The following is a 25,269-nucleotide window of genomic DNA, read 5'->3' as shown; positions in this document are numbered from 1 at the left end:
AGGAGTACTTCAATCTCCGTGCAGAGCAGAGCCGCAGTCTCTGTCTCACACCATGGAACTCCTGGGGATGTTCCTTAAAGAGGTACGTCATTTAAGAATCATCCTAAATTTTGCTGTGGAAGAACTGGTTGTGTTAAGTCTTCTCCACCCTCCCCATTCATATGAACAGTGGGGAATCCTGCAAAATAGAGGGCTTGGTTATGTAAAGCGATGGAAAAGGCATTCCCAGGAGCTGATAATAAGGTTTAATTTTCTAGCAGCCCTCGTGAACTTTCCCTGCATGTATTAGAAAGTTAACAACTGAAACACATAGCGAAGCCCAGGTACTTTACATTAGTGAGATTGAAATTGGATAATTTTTAAAAACAAAATTTAACAAGTATAAGGCTTACCTACTTCTAAACAATTACTATGGTAGTGTTTAAGAAAAACAATCCATTCTAGAAGCAATCTAATAAGATGCATTGTAAACATTTTGATTACAAATGTCTTTGAATCTGTCACAGTAATGGCAGTACTATTTTGTAAAAACTTTTGAAAAATCCAGTTTCTCATGATCATAAAAACTGTCTTCAGAGACCTAGTTGGGGTGCTTCTCCAACTCCTCCAGCCAGCTGAAATACTGCCAGGCTCACTGCATGTGCGAGGCTATCCGCATTTTCCTGCAGATTACACGAAAGGAGATTAGATGGGCACTAGCATCTATGAGGTAACTTGCAACTCTGAGGGAAAGGGAACGAACTTCTTGATTTTGTTTCACTAACATATTCAAATGAATTTTTTTTTTCAGTAACAAATTTCAAGACTCTTCGAAGATTTTGAGTTTTCCACGTGTTTAAGGCAGGTGAGTCCTTAACTGATTTTATAGTATAATTTGGTCATCATTCTGAAACTCAGTCATTCAACCAAACCTAGTCCTTAGAAGCAAGGCCACAACTGGCCTAAGAGTAAGTAATTGTTAAGATCCCAGATGGCCTAGGCTTCTGCCAAAAAGCTGCCAGCTCCCTTATAAAATGCCTCCGTCTGAGGGCCTACTCAACCCACTCTGTATTGCCTCTGCTATGCAAACACTGTTATCAAGGGTTTAAGATGACGGTGTGTGAAGAGGGCAAATTTTGAAAATCCACACCGTGAGGTCTTTACCCTCATTTGGAGAATACCAGAAGGCAATGCTGTTTAAAGGTAATTATTTTAGAAAACAAAAGTCCAGAGACAGAGGGGTGCCTCGGTGGCTCATCAGTTGAGCGTCTGACCCTTGGTTTCGGTTCAGGTCTCACTCTCAGGGTTGGGAGATGGAGCCCCACACCCAGCTCCATGCGGATGCTTGTCTCTCACCCTCAGCTTCGACCCCCAACTTGTGCACTCACTTTCTCAAATAAAAAAATGTCCAAAGAGGAATTTTTATCAGCATATCTGATAGTACCAGTTAAATTAAACATGGACCTCAAAACTGGTTGTTTCATAAAGCAGCACAATTATGTTTTTAAAGGAGGGGGAAAAGGATAATCCACTTCAGGCACCATAAAGCAAACCAAGTCTCTGTTAGTTACTCATGCCATAGTGAGAAATAGGGCATTTTCAGGAAGTCTGGAATAAATCAAAAGAAAAATATTTGGGAAAATAAACTAAGTGGGTCTAATTTTGTTCAACTACTGATGAAAATAATTTTGTATTAATATGAACCTAAAAATCTGCATAAATAAATCTCAGACATTAAACCTTTAATTATCATAGTGATACCGTTAACACTATTAAAGTAGTTTTTTCTCCCACTACCACCCCCACTACCCATGTTGTCAGACCCTCACGGCACATTTTTTCAACAGAACTGTCCTAGCTTACCTGCGAGTCCGCTTCTGCATATACCCGGACTATATCTTCTGTACCAGAAGGCCGGACAAAAGCTCGGGAAAGCTTGTACTTCTTCACCAGGTCATTGATGGCCTCCTGTAGCCCCGGAGGTGTAACCACTTGTCTTTCGGCATCAGTGGTGCTAATAACTTGCCTGTCTGCAACCTATGCACAAACATGTCCTATTTATCACTGTATCACACTTCTTTGCAGAAGTCTGACCTCAACACAATTCCTACCAAAAGACTGTGGCCATTTCATTTTAATAGTAACAGATCTACATTTCAGCTTATTGCACCCCCAGGTGCAACACTGACAAATAGTGAGGTACCAGAATTAGCATAGAATGTAACTGCATTGAAATGTTATGGGGCCCCTGGGTGGCTCAGTGGATTGAGCATCTCACTCTTGGTCTCAGCTCAGGTTGTGATCTCAAGGTCATGAGATCAAGTTCCACATGAAGCTCCGCATGGAGTCGGCTTGAGAGTCTCTCTTCCCTCTCCTCTGCCTTTCTACCTGCTCACAAGTTCGCACATTAAAATCTTTTATAAAAAGTTTTATAATTTTTTATTTCTGACAAAATTAGTTATTAATATCAGTTGTACAGCTTTTCTTCTGTCTCTACAGTTACCACTAAAATAATGGCCAGTAAGTACTATAGGACTTAAGCCACTAAATAGATAACCGTAAGTATTTTTATAAAGTGGAGAGTAGCAACCTGTTATATAAGAGGATCATGATAAAAATCTTCTAAATATGCCAAAAACTAATCTGAACAATCAGTAGCCATTTGTGTGAACTTGGGCTTTACTACCTCTTTCTTTCACAAAGACTACCTTTGTCTTTCAAAATTCTGTTGGTAGATGTAGACACTGGTGTAAATCTGTACAGACATTTATATGAAATGCCTTTAAAAAAAAATTCTCTCCCTAGCCCACAGATCCTACTTTGCAACATCTAGCCCCAGGAAAGTACTAGGAACCAAGAATCATGCCAGGGAAATATTTTCATTTGAAATGATAGGCTATCAGGATTGCTTCAGAATAACAAGGGGGAGATGGAGAATGGTGAAGGACAACAGTTGAAATCTGTTGAAGCTGAGCCCATGAGGGTTTCATTATTTTGTTCTCCTCATTTACATGTTTTAAACTTTCCATAATAAAATCTTCATTATAAATAATCATATGTATCACTTTTTCTTTAAAGTCTGTAAAGTGAATACGTCTCAAACAATTGAAGAAGATGTGAGAAAATAACATGATATAAGGCATTTTCTATGCAATATATGTACACAATGAAATGTGAAACAAAGGAAATATTTTTATGTAAAGCTTGGAGATAATACATATTAGTTAATGTTCAGAAAAGAATTAATTTTAAAATCTCGCTCCCACCTTAACTTTGAGCTGTCTGTTTGGGAGATCCGTATAAAGAGCATCCCACTGCTGTACAGTCAAGCCCTTCAGGATCAAAACTGCCTCAATCACCAGCATGTCAGAAATAGCATCACCAGCTGTCTATAAGACATAATCGAAGAAAGTACTTTAACACTAGCAAAGCTTAGATATGAATGCTCTTAGATAACCAATCACAGTATCCTGTGATTCCTTCCTGCCCCCACACAGGATTATTGAACTGGAGTGGATGGAGAAATGAAAAGGGAATGGAAGGCCATAATGAGTTACACCCAAGAACGCTGAAACTAGCTCTTGAGAAACTTGCCTTTCATCTTCCTCATTGTAAATTAGACTGGATAACTCTTAAGGTTCCAGTATTAACATTCTATGACTCAAATTTTCCTTTATAACTAGATCCCTTGAAATATCGTACCATGACAACAGAAGGCATCATGGGGGTAAAGTGGTGAAAGACACACCTGAAGATGGGTCCATACTCTTCACTTAGTAACTCTGAGCCCTTGGTTTTTCCATTTATGAAATGGGAATTATAATAACCCACCTCCCTCTGTTACTGCAAGGATAAGACAATGAGGTATGTCGAGTGCCTCATATGTGCAAGATAAATATTAGTTGCACCACTTTTCCTCATCCCACTCTTTGTTCTTCCACTGCCATAATATTGTAGACTCTAATCTCAACGATACAATGCATATACAGAGAGACTCGAGAGCGGACTCTTGACTCTAGGTGGAAGCAACTCCTTATACTTTTCATCATAAAACACAGGAGGAGGGAAGCACATCAATGTTCTATCTCCACATTTCAGTGTTAATCTCAACTATATATACCACTGTGGCAAGGAAGCTGCCATAACTTTGCTACTTTAATTATTTTCAGGTGCACCTAGGTGTCTCGATCGGTTAAGCATCTGACTTCCCCTGATGTCATGGTATCAGGATCCTGGGATTAGGCTCCCTGCTCCCTAGGAGTCTGCTTCTCCCTCTGCCCTTTCTCCCCCATCGATCTCGCTCTAACAAAATTTTTTAAAAAATTTATCCAGCATACTATTCTGTCTTCTGAATAACCTAAAAATAACCAGGAGCCTGCCACCCCCCTTCCCAGCTCTCACCTGGTTAATCAAGTCAATAACATTTTCAAGCATCTTAGCAGCTTTCCTTTTCTTATTTTCTAATTCTCTTGCTAGTTGTTTTATCTTTGTTTCAGCAGCTTTACTAAACAGTACCTGTAATAAAACACAAAATCACAAAACACTATCCATGCCCCCGGCATCCTAGCTAAACCACTTTGAAAACTCTCAATGAATCTGGAAAAACTGAGGGGAAAAATAATGGTAGCCTTAGAATGAATGAAATTAAAAAGATCAAATCAGAACCCAAAAAGATACTACTGATGGGGGAGATTCATTTATAAATTACAAAACTGGTTATCAAAATTTAAAGAGCTGATTACAAAGAAAATACCCCTGGCAGAAGCAATGTACATAATGAGTTCATTGTGTTTGCCCCTCGGCCAGCTGCAGCAGTCCTGTGCAACCAGATTTTTAAGCCTATCTGTATCCATTTTACTTGGAAGAATACGTAATTCAACATAAGTAGTGCAGTTTTCTTGTCCTAAAAATTTTAAGGATATAAGCTAAGTAAAAGTAGAGGATCATATTTATCACATTATGGCAAATAGTACCAAGGATATTATATACATCATGTTCCTCAAGATTCCTGTCATTTTAAAAATTCTTTGGCCATGATTTTAGTGCCTTCTAAGGCTCAACACTACAGTCAGCACTTGATGGAAATAGATGTTTGTTGGTAAACTAAAATACACTCTGATCAGTTTTTGCTGGAACACAGCCATACCCACTCACTCACCTTACACCAGCAACAGAGACCTTATGGCCCAAAGATTAGAATATTTACTATCTGCCCTTTAAAATCATTTATCAATCTCAGCATTAATTAGATCACTGAAGTTATATTTTAACTGCATTTCCTAAGAACTTGTTTTGTTTTTTTTCTATGTTCAAGGCCCCTGAAGCCAGCTCGGAATTAAGGAGGAAAATAATCTGACTTAGATAACATATTTTCTGTTGGCCACCTCCAATCCATTTATGAAATGAGCTGAGGTATAAAAATGTTTAAAAAAGATAAACTTGGGATGCCTGGGTGGCGCAGTTGGTTGAACAACTGCCTCCGGCTCAGGGCGTGATCCTGGAGTCCCGGGATCGAGTCCCACATCGGGCTCCCAGCTCCATGGGGAGTCTGCTTCGCTCTCTGACCTTCTCCTCGCTCATTCTCTCTCTCACTGTCTCTCTCTCTCAAATAAATAAAATAAAATCTTTAAAAAAATAAAAAAGATAAACTTTATGAATATGCTAAAAGCCACATGATAAATTTCAAGATGGTGAATTTTAAGGTATGTGAACTATATCTCAAACTTTTTAAGCATTCTACCTACAAAATGCACCCTAAAAATTTTATATGCTTATTGCTAATTACATTCATTTCTAGTTGTTCATAACTTAATTCCCAAGCGTTCCAACACTTCAGTTCGCCACAGCTACTGAATTTTCCTTTTACCACCTATGGCCAGTTCAAAGAAAAGATTTTAAACAATATGTAGATGATCTGCTTATAAAAAAAAGAACTGCATATTTTTTAAGAAACAATCATCTCTTCATACTCAAAGATCACTATCAATCTGAAAACCATTCTCACAACACATAGGAATATAGTAAGTTAACCAAATAATCTTACTCTACCATCACACCAGTCATTTCAACAAAGGGGGAGATAGCCTCTTACCATCCAGATACAGAATCCCCATCATATTAAAAAAGTTCAGCTAAAGCTGGTTGTAGCTGATTAGGAGGACTTACCGTCCCATGCCCATTTGCTTCAAAATAAACTCCAATGTCAAACTCTTGAGCCTTGTGGTGTAAATGTTTTACACCAGTTTTAGTACAATAGACAGGTACCTATGAGAGATATTTAAAAAGAAAGATAACAGCAGTTATTCAAGGACAAATGTTTATTATGTACCTACTCTCTAAGGATAGAACAGGGAACAAACCTCCTGGAGCTTGCTACTAAGGCAGATAATTAAGCAATTAAAATACAAAGTGGTGTTAGTATGGAGGAGAGAAGGCACTGTAGAAGCCCACAGCCAAGGAAAAAGCAAGAGAGAGCCTCCAGATAAGATAATGAAAGATTATAATTGGGGAGTGACATGATCTAACTGTAGAAAGCTCAGCTACAGGAGAATGGCTTACAGTAGGGGTCTGCAAGCTTTTACTACAAAGGGCCAGATGATAGCCTGTATGATCTGGGTCACAATGGCTCACTTCTGCCACTAGTATAAAAGCAACCACAGACAATACAGAAACTAATGAGCATTGCTATATTCCAATAAAACTATAAACACGTGGCAGACTGGATTTGGTCCACAGGCCCCTGTTTGCTATCCCCTGGCTTAGAAGGTTCAAAGAGATTGATTAGGAGGTTTCTAGGACTAATCCCATTAAATTATGGTGGTCAGACTAGCAACACTGGGCAGCCTAAGTCTTGGATGGATCTGAAAGAGAAGAGTGGTTAAGACTGACAGTGGCACAACTGCAAATACCAAGATCAAGTGAGATCAGCATTTGACTGGATTTAAAAGACCTCTGGAAAGGCTAGAGCTCAAATTACTTCATTCATACATAGGAGAATGGGCTGATGATTAACAGTTTCTACTGTGTTCAGTTTCTTAAACAGGGTAGCTTACCTATAAAAATGTTTTACGATAGAATGTAAGAAATTACTAAAACACATAACCCAAGTACTGAGAATAATCCTTGTGACAAGCAGACAACTGGGCCAGTTGGAGAGCCAAATGTGTTTACTGGAACCTTATACTTAAATCGGGTCACAAACTCGCAGCCTCCAGATGTGTCTTATTTTGTGTGCCCATTTCTTTGGAATTTTGCAAGACTTAAAAAGTAAGAGGTTCACATAAAAATTCAGATCTTCAGCCTGTCTTCGAAGAATCTGACTAAAGGCAACAACAGCCAGCCTGGTGGGTACTGTTCCCAGTCCTTATCTCCTTGCTGCACTTCTTCACCTCACCTAGCCAGATTCTACAAGAATCTGACCTTGCCAGTCTTGCTTAAAAAAGAATGAGAAGGCAACAAAAACTAGTAAAATGCAGAAATTTGAAAAGGGATACACAAAAGTTGGAAAATACACTAACTAGTGAGAAAGAGTAAAGGCAAACATCTAACTGTGGCCATGGACCCTCTAACTCACTCATGGAGCAGGGAGTGTGGTATAGAGGATGGTTAGTCAGTTGGTGGCTGTTAGGGCAAAAAATTAGGTACAAAACTACTAATAGATTGTATCCTCAGACCAAAGTTTCCCTGTGAGCCTCAAGAGATTCTGTCCCCGGGCTTGTCCTCCTCAGCAAGAATGTCCTACCCTCAATAACTGATCAGAGTCCTCACACTGTACCATCCCCGGGGTAACATCTAATTACCCAGCCTGCTTCAGGAGTTAAGGTAGTTTTAGCCAGAATCCTCCCTGACCCCGATGACTGCTCAGTAACTTGCCATCTACCAGCACCCTCCCCCCTTGCTCCTTGGCTACAAAATCTCCACTTTCCCTTGTATTAGAACTTGAACCTAGTCCGTCTCCCCCACTGTGAAACCCCAAAGCAATAGTCCCTATGCCTACTGAATGGGCTCACTCCACGGGGCCATTTGTCACACAGTTTCTTGTAAATGTGCCTGATAACTGTGCTGGCAATCAGTGTTTAGTCCTTAACAAAAGAATAATAAAGCCTCTCATAGCTCTACAAGAAGTAGTTAAGTGGCTGGCTCCTAGCTCTAACAAATGGAAACTCTCAAGGGCCTGGGAGACAGGGGTGCTATCTTCCCTGAAGTTCACATTTCAATGAGGGGACTCCAGACCCTTATGGGAAACACTCCTGAGCTATGAAACTTGCTTAGCCTTTAAAAAGATTTACAGTCATTATAAAGGAGGCAGAGAAAGAATTTACAAGTTTTCTAAAAGAAATGCTCTAAAAGGGAGGCAGGAGAATCTCTTTCTCTTTTCACATCAGTGACCATTTTTTTCCGATTTTTGACTTCTACTTACCCTTAAATGAACAACAGCTCAGTTTCATGTATTACATTCATGTATAACAATCTATTCACCTACATGAGGGCCTTGTTTTCCTCACAGAAATATCTTAGATTAAAATGCTACCAGAAAATGGAAATGGTTCAATACCTTCATAACTTCTTCAAGATAGCGTGTTGAACTTCCATTTGCATACGCAGTTTGTACAACACCAATATTCAAACTTTCTCCAATCTAGATAAAAACAATGATAATTGCCTGGCCATCAAAGGTAAAGACACTAACTATAAAAGCAAACATATGAGATTTCTAAAGGATGACAAAATCGTCATCCAGTTTCAGTTGTGTCTTAGTGTATGCAATAAAATGCCTAAAATGAAAATTTACATGAATGCCAGAAAAAAAGCTAAAATACTTTTAGCTGAGTATTATTTAAATTCCGTTAAGAATCCTTTTCTAAAGAAGCTTGTGATTTCTTGCTCTCTCGTTTTTTAAATAAAAATCTGTACTGTATTCTTAAAGTATACCTTTTCCCATATTATAATAATTACTTCTCATTACATTCTATACATAAAGCTGGCCTAAGATTTCCAAAAGAGCAAAACAGAATAAACCTGTCTCACATTATTAAGCATATTATAACACAGTAGATACAGCTCTCAGAGGATGAGATTTTCTGTTTAAACTTGAGGCTTTGGGAGTGATGCTGGAACTCTCATTAAAGTCAGTTATGAGGAAACCAATGAAGCTTCAAATCACAACTGCCAGTATAAAGAAGAAGAGTACTACCTTCAGGTTCCAAATGCCCCATGCTGAAGTGACTAAAATTACCGTATCTTTTTGTATTTTCTGGTCACAGAGGTAAGGAACTCCTTAAGAACAGTGCCTCTGAGACATCCATCCAAATGCCTGTTAGTCACTAGTTAGTCTTGTTTTAAAGGGCAGTCAATCACCCCACCATACCTCCAACAGGAGCTCTTTAAGGAAACTGCTAATTAGTGTTGCTATCTTGTCTCCATCTATGAGATGAAAGTGACCATCTACATCAAGGTAGTAATAAACAATTCTGTCTGCATCTCCATCAAAGGAACAGCATCTTTCATTAGACTTCATTTCCATTCCTAGCACACAGAATTTTAAAATGCATTTCAGTCACGGAAATGGGAATAAACCTCCATATAAAAAGTTTTTTGTCTTACATTAGTTACAAGGGAAAAATATTTCACTAAAGTATGATCATAAGTACCTTATGGTACTTAAAATTATCCTTCCAAATAAAAGCCAATGTCTTAATCTTTAATCTTGAAATAGTATAAAGGCTTATTATTTGTTTTTATAGGGTAAATTCACAGCTAACTGGAAAAGAATTCTATGCTGAAACTTGATGTAATATTAGAATAAAATTCTGTTTTATAAGCCAGTTGGTTTGGCAAGACAGGTTCCCATATAGTTTTTTGAAAGCTATAGATATTTGTGAATTCAACTAACCTAGTACTATGATGTCCTTTACATATAAAAAATAATCAGCAATAGATGATGTGCTTTATACACTTCACAGCACTCACTGCAGCACATATCTTCCCTAAGGTCCATAACCCCACCACCCTCTCCTTACCACCCCCCACACCAGCAACCCTCAGTTTCTCTTGTGGGATTAAGAGTCTCTTATGGTTTGTCTCCCTGCCAATCCCATTAATAGAAGTGGTTTTTATTTAATTCTAACAGAAGTGGTTTTTATCTGTTCACACCATCAGTAACAAGAAACACTGGTAACTAAGAGCAAAGAATTACAACCCGCGAGAGAAATATGGCTTGTGTAATTTACATAAAGTTATCAAAATCTCAGCAACTGTCATGTCAAACTTACTAGAAAATTTTGTTGTTCCTTAGTCATGACAGCAGCAGGTGGACAAATCCAACAAGAGACTCCGTGAGGAGATAGAGAGGAGAAGGGAGTTGGAGGAAATTGGAAGGGGAGGTGAACCATGAGAGACTATGGACTCTGAAAAACAATCTGAGGGATTTGAAGGGGCGGGGGGGTGGGAGGTCGGGATATCAGATGGTGGATATTATAGAGGGCACGGATTGCATGAAGCACTGGGTGTGGTGCAAAAATAATGAATACTGTTATGCTGAAAATACAAAAAAAAAGACTCAATGAGGAATACAAATATAAGGCTGCCTATAGGGCATAATGCAAGCTTCAGGAAAGTGAGCAGGGCCTATGGTTTTGTTCATACTATAGCTTTGTAATGTGGGGCCACCAAGTGCAACAGTCAAGAAAGAATTCTTGAGACATCTTAAAGTACAAAAAGGTGCTTTTATTATAGCAGGGTCAGGACAGATGACCAGAAAGAGCTGCACTGGGATTGTGAGGCATGACTGATTATATACTTTAAGTTTGCAATGGGACCGGTATGGGGGTGCAAGGGAAGATGATCAGAGGTAAGTTTCTAAAGAATTTCTGCATGCTGAAAGTGAGGTTTATAGGACCTTGGCGACCTGGTTATTGTCAAGATAAGGTTGCTTTTAGTCTATTAGTAAACATCAACATGAAGGCAGCCTTGAGTTTCTTGAGGTATGTCACACTCTGCGTGTCTCAGGTATTAATGGACTACGAGTTGTAAAGAGATTGAATTTTAGCTACATTTTTCTTGCCTTTGTTCTTCTCATCCCAGTGCCTAGAGCAAAGGAGAGGAAGAGCTCAATATTTAGTGAATGGACAGAACCAAAGTGTCAGTAAAGGTCAAAACAAACAATTCAATAAAAAGGAGTTCAAACTGGTGGATTAAACTAAAAATTTAAGTGCTTATACAGAGAGGCAGAATAACATAAATGACAGAGGCGAATGGATGAGGTCTGTGGCGTTCTAAAGAATGCAGGTCCTGTCTGAAATGGGCAGGACCACTCCATGGCACTTGATGACTGCCATGTGAGCATGGACATGTTCTGATTTTGAAAAAAAAGCCAGAGTTTTCAATATTTAAGTAAAATCACATAATTTCTAAGTGGCGACAATTAAACACACACAGCAGACCAAACAAAACACATCTGCAAGCCAAGCACGACCACCCATTAACAATTTAGTATCTGTAATGCAGTTAAACATAGAACACCTCTTAGTACAACTAAAGTCTACAGAACAGTTTTCCTCCTAATATACCAACTGTAGAAAACAGTGATTTTACAGATAATTCTAATTAAGCAGAGTTGCATCGCCTTTCCAAAGTGTGTCTAATTCAGATAAGGTGAAAAATACCACTTACTACTGCTGTCCTTTAGATCAGTAGTTCTCAAAGTGGGGTCCCAGACCAGCACCATTAAGGAATGTTAGGCACTTGATAGAAATGCAAGTTCTTATTGTACCTAAATCCTACCTCAGACCTATAGAATCTGACACTCTAGAGCAGAGCCCAAGAATCTGTGCTAATAAGCCCTCCAGCTGATTCTCATGCATGATACCATCTTGAGAATCATGGCTCCAAAACACCAATTTCTGATTTTGCTTCCCCACCACCCCCAGAGATTTCCTACACAAAGTAGGAGCCGTGTACTTACAGGCAGGGAGCAGACCATGTTCTGAATGGCACTGCCAAGTGAGGAGACTCCCAGATGTCTCAAGCAGCAGCCAGGACTAGTTGCATGACTTCACTCACTTGGCCACCTCCATCTGGAAATCAGATTGGTTTCAAAGAGCTCTAAAAACAAATTTTCTACATACCCTGTGGAGGCTTCTGATGACTTTTCACAAAGTCAGCCCCACATAAATGGTTGAGTTTCCCTTTGGTCCCATCATTAAACAGCTGAACTGACAGCCCCTGGGTGATGTAGTGTTCCATTTCTCTCAGCTTCAGGGCCCCTATGCCATTTGCACAGTCAACTTTAAGTGATCTATTTTCATCTCCACTGCAAGAAGCCTTAAAAGGAAAAGACACACAGAAGAAAAATCTCAAGTTATAAAACAGTGAAACATAAAGCACATATGTAAACATCTTCCATTGTTTCAGTTAACTTATCTATTTTAACCTGGGAAACAAAAGGGTACACACATTCAGGTGAAAACTGTAGAAAACCAAAGTAAAATTTAAAAACTTTTTTTTGGATGCTGACACTAGAATAGTTTCACTGACTGAATAACTTATGGAAATGGAGCTTTGTCAAAATTTAGCCTCAGTTAAGCGGGGTCCCTTTAAAATACTACTACAGCCTGTATTTCATGACAGGCATTCAAATGTGGGAAAGAGTGTATAGCCAGAAGAGCAGAATAACGCCTGTCATTCTCTTCACAGCACATAATACCACTGGGCATGTCTGGGTTTTTCCTTGTCAGTCTCCTCTCTGGCCCATCCTCACTTCAGAATATAAACTCTATGAGAACAAGGGCTTTGTTTTGGTTAACAACATGCACTCAGTATTTGCTGGACAAATTAATTACAACCCCCAAATCTCAACCAGCTTTAAGAAGCTAATCGACCCAGAGGAAAATCTTTCTCAGTAGTGAACACATCAGATGTCACAGTGCCAAAAGCACCTACTATTAAACCTACAAGAAAATGCATCTGAAGGAGTATTTATGAAACCACAAGAACCCCATGTTTTCTCTCCCAGTGATCTCTGAATGTACTATATGCCTTGCCAAGTAAATGCCAACAGATACTCAGCAGGATACAAGGGTCAAACCTTGTGGGGCCCTAGAAAGATAAAGAAAATACACCATATTTTTGCAAAAAAAAAAAAAAAAAGAAACAGTGACAAACTAAGTTAAATTATTCAACAGATGTTATTTTAAGCATTTGCTTAAATGCTAAACCACATTCAAGAGATTTTTCACCTGTTTGGTAAGCTCCATAAAAGCCTTAGAGAGTTTCTCATAGTAACCTTCTATGGTTGCCTTTCCATACTGGCCACCAGTATTTCGACAGTACACCATGTAGTGCAGCTGGGGTGTTGTTAACAAGCCATAATCTATCAGAGGAACACAAAAAGCAATTTGTCACATTTCTTAATAAACAAACAAAAATGTTTAAATGGATTCATACCATATGAATTTGAGAGTGACCCATCTTTAAAAAAAAGACATCTCAGAAAACTTAAATGCTAATTTCCAAACTATTCAGAAATATGCATAAATATCCACTGAAATCATTACAACTAACTTACATTATGATGTTGTGATTTATAGTAAGAAATAGAAAATTGGTCTTTGTCTCCATGGCTGGAAGGGCTTCTAAACCCTTAGAATTTCTAAGTGATGAGAGCAAGGAATTAACTCTTTTGTTATGCTAATGAATGACAAGGAAGGCTCCCAGAGAACCCTGAGATGGGGCTGGTTGCCAGGGAAACCAACCAAGAGATTAGAGAGTTGGAACCTTAAACCTCTCCCTTATTTCTGGGTTCCTTGCCACTTCAGGGAGAGAAAAGAAGGGCTAGAGACTGCGTTAAAATAGCAACTGCCAATCACTTATTGGTCATGCCTATGTAATAAAGGCTCCATTAAAAAAAAAAAAAAAGGCCGGGGTTTGGCTTGGTAAATGTGCGCAGACTGGGGAAAGTGGTTGCCCATATAGCAAGGAAGCTCCATGCCCCTTCCCGCATACCTTGCCCTTTGCAGCTCTTCCAGCTGGCTGCTCCTGAGTGCTATCCTTTATAATACACTGGTAATCTAGTAAGTAAAATGTTTCTCTGAGTTCTGTGAGCACTTTAGCAAACTAATCAAACCAAGGAGGAGGGTAGTGTCAGAAGCCCAGGTGACTGAATTCTGAAATGGGGGGAGGGGAGGAGACTTGTGGCACTGAGCCCTTTACCTGTGGGATCTAAACCTACCCTCTAGGTAGATAATGTCAGAGAATTAAATTTACTGGTAGTTAGAAAAACACACACACTGGACATACTCAAGTCCAGATGAAATATGAACTACTACTGATGACAAAAAAAATAATCATTTAGGGGTGCCTGGGTGGCTCAGTAGTTAAGCGTCTACCTTGAGCTCAGTCCATGATCCCAGGGTCGTGGAATCAAGCCCCACATCGGGCTCCCTGCTATATGGGAAGCCTGCTTCTCCCTCTCCTACTCCCCCTGCTTGTGTGCTCTCTCTCTGTGTTTCTGTCAAATAAACAAAATCTTTTTTAAAAAAATCATTTAATATGGACAGGTAACATAAAAATAGAGCAATACAGGAAAATAATAACTGAGTTCTATTTCCAATAACAACTGCGTAATTCAGATGAACCCTCCTCCTGAAAACCACCAAAACCGCTAGATAAAAGAAGTATCTCTTTTTTATAAAGCACTGCTGAGCCAGTAAGTTATAGAGGACTAAGGTCAAAATGTGAAGAAAGGAACTCCAAAATTTGAGCGCTGGGAACCGGGTTTTGCTCTGAAACCGTAAATTCACCTACTGCTTTTGGTACAAAAATCTGTGCTGACCCAAGATGAAGGAAACCCAGTTAGAAGTCCAGCCCTCCATGAAGCGGAAGCCTCAAAGAACTATTCTGCAGTGCAAGGCTGAGTCAGAAGGGAATTAGCTCCAAGTGCCCACTCCTAGGAGATTTGTCTTGACACCACGAAGAGCAGGAGATAATCCATCCCTGAAGAGCTGTCAGCACATAGGCCTCCCCCGGATTTCTAGCCTAAATCACATAACCACAGGGGTCCAGGAGAACTCCATCATCAAAGCAACTTGTCATCTACCTGTCAGGTAGCACACCCAGCCACCCAAGCAAAAGCAATAACCAAACTTTGCCACAGAAAGAGGCCTTCACCATAAACCTCAAAAATGTTCCACAAGTAATTTCCCAATAAAAACAAGCAGCTTATAGTAAAAAATAGCAAACCACACAAGAAAAGCACCAAAAGCAAAAGCAAGAAACAGGAGAAATAGCAGAGATGAACCAATATTTAATAAATATTCAGTAACTAAACCCATCAGAGGTCTTCAAAGTCAAGCACAAGAGTTTGGACTATAGATGAAAAGTCAAGCTACTGAGCCCTGCAGGTATACAACAGAAATGGTATTTATGAAGGCAGTTAGGGCTCTGATACAAGGATTGCATGAGAGGAGGAGGAGGAGCTCAAAAAAGTAGATCAGCACTTAACCTAGTTTAGTGGAGGTGTATAAGGAGAGGAAAACAATATTCCAAAAGACTTATCAGGGCTGGAACGAAAGGATTTTATGACCAACATCAACATTAGCAAATAAACATTTACTCAATAAATTTTTACTCAAGGAAAAAAATGACTATTATGGGGTTAACTCATCTGTTCCACCGATCAACCCCGAAACCAAGAAGCCATTCTTCACAGCTCTAGCCTCATCAAGTATCACAAAATCTTTTCAAGTCACTATTAATTTCAAACTTTTCCATTCTCTTCCTATCATCACTTCTTTTTTCTGTCATCACTCTTAAATGAACTGTTGTACAGTCTCTTTTCCTTAGAACCTTCCTATCTCTCTACACAAAAGAGTGAAAAGCCAGAGTGACTGACTTAAAATGGAAATGTGATCATATTCCCATACATAAAATCCTTCCATGGAGTTCCTGTGCATTTGAATTAAAACCCAAATCTTTACCACAACCCACAAGGCTTCGGATGTTATGACCCATGTCATGATCCCTAACCTTACCTACTAGCTTCCCCATCCTCCTTTTGCTGTGCCTACATTGACCTTTCATTTCCTCAAGTACACTAAGCTGAAGGGAGAAATGATGGAAAGGTTAAAAATAAAAAATTTACTCTCAAATTTTTATAGACTAAAACATTAGAAAAGTGATGGTATAAATAGTTTTAGGCCAGGTGAAGCTGGGGTAAGGGCAGATCACCTAAGTGGAGACCTCACTCAACCAGTGCTTTACAAATTGCAGACCTGAGGGGTCATGGAATCCACTTAGTGAGACCCAACCAGCAGTTTTGCATTTTTTTTTTTTAAATAACACAGATGAATGCATGTCATGCAGTGTCAGTATTACTTTTTGATACTTTTATGTCAGTTATACATACAAGTACACATACACACATCATGATACAAAATGGGTTTCTTACTGTAAGTTGTGAGTGGCCCGAAATAAGCTCCCTGGAGGGTTGTACGTAGCAGGCCGTGAAAAATGTTTGATAAGCTAATAAATGAAAATTTAAACTATACATAGCTGAAGCTATGGCTGTAAAGATGATCATTCAGAGATCAAGCAGAATGGGGGCGCCTGGGTGGCTCAGTGGGTTAAGCCGCTGCTTTCAGCTCAGGTCATGATCTCAGGGTCCTGGGATTGAGTCCCGCATCATCGGGCGCTCTGCTCAGCAGGGAGCCTGCTTCTCTCTCTCTCTCTGCCTGCCTCTCCATCTACTTGTGATTTCTCTCTGTCAAATAAATAAATAAAATCTTTAAAAAAAAAAAAAAAAAAAGAAATCAAGCAGAATGGAGAGAGAAATAAGGAACACCCATATGGCGAGAGTGAGCCCACACAGAAGACTGATAAGGAATAGTGGCCAAGGAAGTAGAAGCTTCAAGAAAGAAAGAAAGAGGTCACAGTATGGAGAGCTATAAGACAGCAACTAGAAAACTTCAAAATACAAATTCTGAAAGTTATTTCTTAGGTCACAGAGCCCTCTGACAAAAGCAACAACTCTTCTCCCTAGGAAAATACATGCGCCAGTAACACTCTACAAACTGTATCAAGAGGTCAGCCAGGTCCCTGCAGCTTAACCACACATTTCCCAGGGAGCCCAGGCCCCAGGCTAAGAATAAAAGCCACTTTATAAAAACCACTGGATTTGGCAATTAGAATTCAGGTGAGTGTTGAGAGAGCTACTTCCCTGAAGGGACAAGGATGGAGACTGCCTGCAGTGGGCTAAGTAATGACTAGAAAAGCAGAGAAGTAAGCCAGGAGAGCTCTTGGAAGAGGCCAAATTAACTTTGAAAAGAAGAGCACAGGGGAAGTGGAAAGGTTAAATGTAAATGCCCTTGCATTTACAAGGGGCATGACCTGTGAGAGAAGAGAATTCTAGTCTCCATTTTCTGTCATGTAATTCTTCATTGGATATAATAAAACTACCTGCCAAAACTTAAAATCAGATGATGTAAGTAGGCCAAAGATATCTTCCACCATCTGATAGGTCAACATCTGAGTCCACATGTGATCAGCTATTTGGGACTACACGATATTGACAAAAGCTCCCCAGAATGAACATCTTCAAATAACTTCAAAGGTTTTTATATCAGGAATCTGGCCTTATTAAAGTAAGGTAAGATCAGTATTTCTTATATATAATCTCTTACAGCTAAAACAAAATATGCACACCCAGAAAATTTTTTTAACTTTTAAACTTAAAAAGCTAGTATTTTATACCTAGAAATTTTTTTTTAATTTTTTTTTTTTAAAGATTTTATTTATTTGACAGAGAGAGATCACAAGTAGGCAGAGAGGCAGGCAGAGAGAGAGAGAGGGAAGCAGGCTCCCTGCTGAGCAGAGAGCCCGATGCGGGACTCGATCTCAGGACCCTGAGATCATGACCCGAGCCAAAGGCAGCGGCCTAACCCACTGAGCCACCCAGGCGCCCCTTAATTTTTTTTTTAATTTGAGAGAAAGAGGGAGAGATTGAGTGCATGTGCAAATGGGGGGAAGGGCAAAAAAAGAGAATTTTTTTTTAAGATTTTATTTTTTTACTTGACAAAGAGAGAGATCACAAGTAGGCAGAGAGGCAGACAGAGAGAGGGAGGAAGCAGGCTCCCCACTGAGCAGAGAGGCCAATGTGGGGCTCAATCCCAGGACCATGAGATCATGACCTGAGCCAAAGGCAGAGGCCTAACCCACTGAGCCAGGCGCCCCAGGCAGAGAATCTTTAAGCAGACTCCTCAGCAAGTATGAAGCCCAATAAGGGGCTCCATCCCAGGACCCATGAGATCATAACCTGAGCTGAAAACAAGAGTCTGATGCTTAACTGACTGAGACACCCAGGTGCCCCTGTACCTGGAAGTTCATTTTTTAAAAAGTTCTTTTATCTGTACTTTCAAACTTTTCTAAAATAAACGGTACTACTTTTACAACTTTCTTAAAAAATTTTTAAGTTTTTTAAAGGTTTACAACTCGGGATAGCTACATACCATGGAATTGACCTTCTAAAACAGTCACACCATCTATTACAGACCGTGAAAGTTTCTCACTGCTGGGCCTAGAAAAGAAAAGGAAGAAAATAACACATCCCATCCTGAAACCAAGAGATGCTAGGTCTGAAAGCAAATACAGAAATTATGTGCTACAAATACCAGGATAATAGGTTCACAGTATCTGAGCTGAAACCTGCAAAGTTTGAAAACTCTGCAAAGATAATACAGGTAGCGTATTAGCATTTTCCAGCAGCCTTTTACAATATATTTCTTGGAGTCTGGCTTTCAAATGAATTTAGAGAACAAATATAAAAATACATTAATTACGCCACACCCAGAAACCTTTTCAAGTTTGACTGTAACATATACATTATCTAAAAACAGTAGCAATAAATACTGAATGCGAACACGTCATATAATGCAGTACTGGGTATTAAACCACCAAGGATATAGAACTTATTTTTCATTTGAAAAAATCAGAACAAATTATCTGACTGAAGATAAAGGAGATAATTATAACTTCCTTGTAGAAAATGATGTTCTAGATCATTTAAACTAGTTAATTGGTAAGAGGCAATTACATGTGGGACAGCTTTACCATGGGATAATAATTTGTTTCAGAACATAAGTCACTAGGCCACTTCTGATACCTATAAATCCACAATTAATGGTATTTAGAAATCTCTCTGGTAACACATTAAGGATAAAATACCAGACATTATCCTAATGTCCTACCATTAAGACTATGACTAGAAATTTCCTTTAGAAAGATACTCTGGCTAAAATGAGATCTCACAGTAAATCTTGAAACAGAATCCTTCTGTTTCAAAGGACACTTTTCATCTAACATTTTACAGTATCTTTTTGTAAAAGAAGACAAAAGCTGCCAAATATGGCAAGCAGTCCCCTCCTGTCCATGGTTTCGCTGGCCCTGGTCTGTTACCTGAGGTCAACTGTAGTCCAGAAGCAGATGATCCACCTTCTGACATACCATCAGGTCAACAGGAGCCTAACACTACATCACAATGCCTACATCACATCCTCTCTCTCACACGCATTTTTATCATCCTACATCATCACAAGAAAGAGAAGCGGGAGTACAGTACAAGAAGATATTTTGAAAGAGAGAGAGACTACACTCACAACTTTATTACAGTATGTTGTTACATTGCTTTTATTACTATTTATTGTTGATCTGCTGCTGTGCTTAACTTATAAATTAATCTTTATCATAGGGGCACTTGGGTGGCTCTGTTAAGCATCAGACTCTCAATTTTAGCTCAGGTTATGAGGACAGCGTCGTAAGATCAAGCCCCACCTAAGGCTCAGCACTGGGTGCAGAGTCTGCCTGGGATTCTCTCTCTCCCCACCGGCTACTGCCCCAATTCGTCCGCTCTCTCTCTAAAATAAATGATCTTAAAAAAATTAATCTTTATCAAATTATGTATGTACAGAGAAAAACATGATAGAGTTCAGTACTATCCATGGTTTCAGGCATACACTGGGGGTCTTGGAATGTATCCCCTGCAAATAAGAGGGGTGGACTACTATATGCAGAAATAATATATTGTTGTTAAGATTTTATTTGACTGAGAGAGAGAGAGAGCAAGAGAGGGAACACAAGCAGGGGGAATGGGAGAGGGAGAAACAGGCTTCAAACTGAGAGGGAAACCCGATCCATAACTCCATCCCAGGATCCTGGCATCATGACCTAAGTCACCCAGGTGCCCCTAGAGATAATATATTGTTTTCTGGAAAACTCCAGCATAGGAAAATAATATAAATATATGAACCAACAATAATGCAGATTATGAGATGAATCTATAAATATTAAATTACAAGCAAGGTTTCTTCCTCTGTAGGAATAAGCAGTTAATCTCCAGAAGTAAAGGGGTGGGAGACATATGTTATGTACTTCTCTCAGGTCAGGAAATAGGTATTTTCATACACTATCTTATGTAATCTTCACAAAAGCTCTGTGTTGGGCTTTAACATCAACATTTTAGAGATGGGCATATGGAAGCTCCAAATATTAGGTAACCTATCCAACTATACAGTGTTAGAGCAAATTAGCTCCTACATCCTACTAAAAACAAAAAGGCCAAGTAGGTAGAGGAGCCTCTTAGGGGAGTTCCACTTAATTCTTTCAATTTATCATGAGTATTAAAACTAACGCAATCACTTAGGTCCAGTTCCCAAAGCTGCTTTCACCAGTAATGTGACGGTCACCTGGTATCTCTACCAATCACTACGAAGGCATCTTGTTGCAGATTCACAGCTGCTTTCACACTGATGTCCATCAACACTCTTGGCATGTCTTGTTCTTCAGCATTTGCCAAACGGGTAGCATGTTCCTCCCAGGACGGTGCCAACATTTCACCCAAAGGATCAACCAATTTTACCCCATTGTCTTCCTTAAAAGAAAAGCAAACAATAAGCCATCTGTGCATATTCACAAGGGTGAGCTGAGGAAGTAAACTCAAGTTGTTTTCCCCTAAATAAGACACTGATGGCAGAGTGGCTTTACCTGTGACCTTACGGCATGCCAGGCACTGGACTAGGTGTTTTTTATAAATCCTCGTAACAAACATCAATCTTACTAATAATCCTATTTTTATTCCAATCTTACTTTGAAAAAAACAGAGATTCAGAGCAAGTGAATTCACCACCAATTACATAGCAGGACACAAATGGAGGGGAAGGAGGGCACCAAGAGATCCTCCTCAATATGACCCTGGACTCTTTTAAGAACATACTGGCCAGCGTATCACAAGTGGGTGACAGAAGCTGAAAACTGACTCCCAATTCTGTTCTGCTCAAATTTGGGGGAAGAAATAAAGTGTAGTTCAGAGTGAATGTCAACTGAAGGAAACAGTTCAGTATTGTTTTAAGAAGTACTTTAGAACTGCAATAAATAGAGGCTTCAGCCCACAAGTCATTAATTGTGGTGATTCAGACATTCAGACACACTTTTATAATGATCCACATTTACAAGCTGGAGTGGGGGTAAGAGGAGGTTATAATCCTTCACAGACCTATACAGCTTTAATTTGCTGTTGATTTAGATACAAAGACAAAGTCTCATGTTCTTGCCATCAAACAGAGGCAAGTTATTCAAACCACAATTAGTGAGCTATAAGCAGTTAAACCGTGTCGAAAAGAATACTTTGCTTAAAAAAAAAAATTGGGAGTGCCTGGGTGGCTCAGCCGGTTGAGGGTCCAACCCTTGTTTCGGCTCAGGTCATGATCTCAGGGTCATGGGATCAGGATCAAGCCCCACATCAGGCTCTGCATTCAGCAGGGAGTGTGTAAGATTCTCTCTCCCTCTCTGCCTCTCCCTGGCTCGCACTCTCTCTTTAAAAAAAAAAAAGTAATTATCATAACACTAGAACCAAAATAACCTGCCCAAAGCTCACTTTTATATACATGGAGCCACCTGTTTTGATGTTCATTCAGAACAGTAAACTCTTCCTTTCCTAACTACAGAAAACGGGTCTACGGGCGCCTGGATGGTTCAGTCGGTTAAGCAGCCTTCGGCTCAGGGTCCTGAGATCAAGTCCCACATTGGGCTCCCTGCTCAGTGGGAGGAGTCTGCTTCTCCCTTTCCCTTTGCTGCAACCCCTACTTGTGCTCTCTCGCTCATGCACTCTCAAATGAATAAATAAAATCTTAAAAAAAAAAAAGAAAAAGAAAACCAGTCTAAAAAATTTTCAAAATGCACTAAAATATTTTTAAATATTTGCCCTTCTCCCCACCTTGGCTCCAATCTCTAGTCCCTACTAAATTAACACAAGTAATACTTCTTGTTACTGATACTGTCTCAATGCAACTAACTTGGAAGGACATTCTGTTATGTCTTTAATATGGACACAGTCCAAGAAATAACTCTCATTCTCTCCACACCCTCTACAGTCATGAGCTAAATGACCACTCATTAAGAAAAAGCCATTTCAGGGGCGCCTGAGCAGCTCAGTCATTTAAATGTCTGACACTTGATTTCAGCTCAGGTTGTATGTGGTCTCAAGGTTGAGATCCAGCCTGGTGTCACACTCTGCCATTAGTGATGAGTCTGCTTGGGATTCTCCCTCTCCCTCTGCTCCTCCCCTCGCATGTACTCTCTCTCTAAAATAAGTTTTTTCTTTAAGAAAAAGCCATCTCCGGGCGCCTGGGTGGCTCAGTGGGTTAAGCCGCTGCCTTCGGCTCGGGTCATGATCTCAGGGTCCTGGGATCGAGTCCCGCATCGGGCTCTCTGCTCAGCAGGGAGCCTGCTTCCCTCTCTCTGTCTCTCTCTCTCTCTGCCAGCCTCTCTACCTACCTGTGATCTCTCTCTGTCAAATAAATAAATAAAATCTTAAAAAAAAAAAAAGAAAAGAAAAAGCCATCTTGGGGGTGCCTGGGTGGCTCAGTCATCAGGCATCTACCTTCGGCTCAGGTCATAATCCCAGGGTCCCGGGATCAAGCCTGGCATCAGGCTCCCTGTTCAGCAGAAAGCCTGCTTCTCCCTCTCCCACTCTCCCTGCTTGTGTTCCCTCCCTCACTATCCCTCTGTGTCAAATAAATAAATAAAATCTTTAAAAAAAAAAAAAAAGAAAAGAAAAGAAAAGAAAAAGCCATTTCAAATACAAAGGCACATACTGAGTAGGCACATTCCTAGAATTAGATTTTGTACTTTGGGTCAAAATCTAGTGCTCAGACACTAAGATGTGTTCTTGTAAATAAAGGTTTGCTTTATAACAGCACAAAATGCGTTACCTCGGGATTATGTGATGCGGTTACCATGACTCCTATTGTAGACTTGGTCTGTTTTGACCTCAGGACAGCTAACAATCCCATGCGAAACATGACATGATCAAGATGTTCTGCTTTTGTTCGAAAACCAGCAGTCCCATATTGAAGAACAAGTCCACTGGGCTTGGCGTGTAATGCTGAGTGTTCTTTTACAGCATCTAAATCCATGTCTACAAAATTAAGGAATATTTTTCAAGCAAAAGAAATTTTTACAGGACCATTTGCTTCAACAACTGCCACCCTGAACTAATACGTCTGCCTCATTCTGAAACCCCACAAAAATCTTTTTGAGAAAGAAAACAATGCGGGGCGCCTGGGTGGCTCAGTGGGTTAAGCCGCTGCCTTGGGCTCAGGTCATGATCTCAGGGTCTTGGGATCGAGCCCCGCATCGGGCTCTCTGCTCAGCAGGGAGCCTGCTTCCTCCTCTCTGCCTGTCTCTCTGCCTACTTGTGATCTCTCTCTGTCAAATAAATAAATAAAATCTTTTTAAAAAAAAAAAAAAAAAAAGGAAAGAAAACAATGGTACAATAAAGTTCTGGAGGTAGACATTACCTAGAAGATGCTGCCCAACTTGTATCATTCACTCCAGGGCACATACCCCAACACATCTCTCATTTTGGCTCCAGGGCTATTCCTGGACACAGGGTAAATTTAAAATGGTCTACTCTCAACTAAAACGAAGATTCCACACATAGACTCATAGACTCCTACATAATCAAGATCACCTCATTTCACAAATGGAAAAACTTAAGCTTGGACCTCAAATAACCTAAATTTACATGGGTAGTTAGTGACAAATGGGGCCAAAGGTTATACTGTCAAAAGGACTGGGACTACATATCCAAAATATCTAGGAAATCTGTTGGTTCTTCTGTTATTCTTCCCAGACCACACACAGAGACACACGCCCAAAGAAAAAGGGAAGGGCAAAAGCTTCCTAAGACTGCCCAGACCTCCTACTATACCTCACCGAGGATTTTTCTATTTTTGTAAGGGAGAATCAGGAGACCCTTCTAAATTAAGCTCTGAAAGCAACATCTTCCTTTTGCCTTTAATTGCCTCCTAGCCCACTAGTAATTCCTTCTCTGCCATACTCCAATTTTAAGTGGAACTTGGGGGTTTCCAACCTCAGCTGTATGTACTTCTTGGATCAGTCTCATTCCCAATTAGCCCAGGGATGAGCACCAGTCCTATCTTGTTTTCTTCATTTTCCTTCATTGCTTCAATGAACAAAAGTTAAAAGAAATGGTGAAAAATCTTTGCTTTTGTCCAGCTAGAAAAAACTGGTATTCAGCAAGCTAATTTAGTTTGATCCAAAGTGATCAAATCTCTTTCACAAACATCAATACACTTTGTTTAAAAACTGACCATTCGGTAATAAATCATGATTACTCATAAGGGCGTAAACCAGTCCTGTAAAATCTAAGGGAAATTTTTTTTTTTTTTTTACTAAAAAAAAAAAACGCTTCCACCCTTCAAAGCGTCTTCGGTCCTAAAACTACTTTCACTGAGTGTGCGAATGCTTTTATTCAAAGCACTTAAGAGCCCAAACAGTGACCACTCTAAAAAAGTTGAGAGCATCCCCCTCCCTCCATTCAATTATCAACCGCTTGTTTGTTCCGCTTCCCCTCCAGCCCCCAAATGGCCGCACCCTTCCCGACTCTCGACCCTTAGCCACCACCTCCCGCCCCAGGTCTCTGGGCCAGAACACCCAGCACGAGACCCTCGGGCCCGCTCTGAAGGCGCAGGGCGGTGCGTCCCGCGCGCGGTCCGCGGGTCGGTCCGCGGGTCGGTCGGCGGGTCAGTCAGCTAGTCTGCCCACTAGCCTACCCGCAGCCCATCGGTAGGCCGAACCCTTACTGACTGGAAACTCCATTCCAGTCGCCTAGCCTAAGGGCCCCACTCACCTCCGCCAGAAGACACCCCCTCACTTCCACCTCACAGAACAACTGATCCGCCGCAGCACCTCCCACCTACTGAAGCTCTCCGAACCCGCAGA

General features: G+C 40.1%; 1 protein-coding gene across 1 annotated transcript; it reads right to left on the bottom strand.

Moving 5' to 3' along the window:
• Positions 1-228: 228 nt before the first annotated feature.
• PGM3 (phosphoglucomutase 3) lies at positions 229-25,269 on the bottom strand. Its single transcript, XM_044246538.1, has 13 exons — positions 25,178-25,269; positions 23,235-23,440; positions 20,712-20,896; positions 18,480-18,547; positions 13,215-13,348; positions 12,105-12,300; positions 9,347-9,504; positions 8,534-8,617; positions 6,145-6,243; positions 4,381-4,494; positions 3,246-3,368; positions 1,843-2,016; positions 229-662 (listed from the first exon to the last, which is right to left on the bottom strand). Exons 2-13 carry the CDS (start codon positions 23,436-23,438, stop codon positions 573-575), a joined length of 1,629 nt encoding a protein of 542 aa, XP_044102473.1. The 5' UTR covers positions 23,439-23,440; positions 25,178-25,269; the 3' UTR covers positions 229-572.

Source organism: Neovison vison, chromosome 1, assembly GCF_020171115.1.
Source record: "Neovison vison isolate M4711 chromosome 1, ASM_NN_V1, whole genome shotgun sequence".
Taxonomy (NCBI): Eukaryota; Metazoa; Chordata; class Mammalia; order Carnivora; family Mustelidae; genus Neogale; species Neogale vison.
Note: the sequence above shows the minus strand (reverse complement) of the source record. Positions and strands in the feature narration are given on the sequence as shown.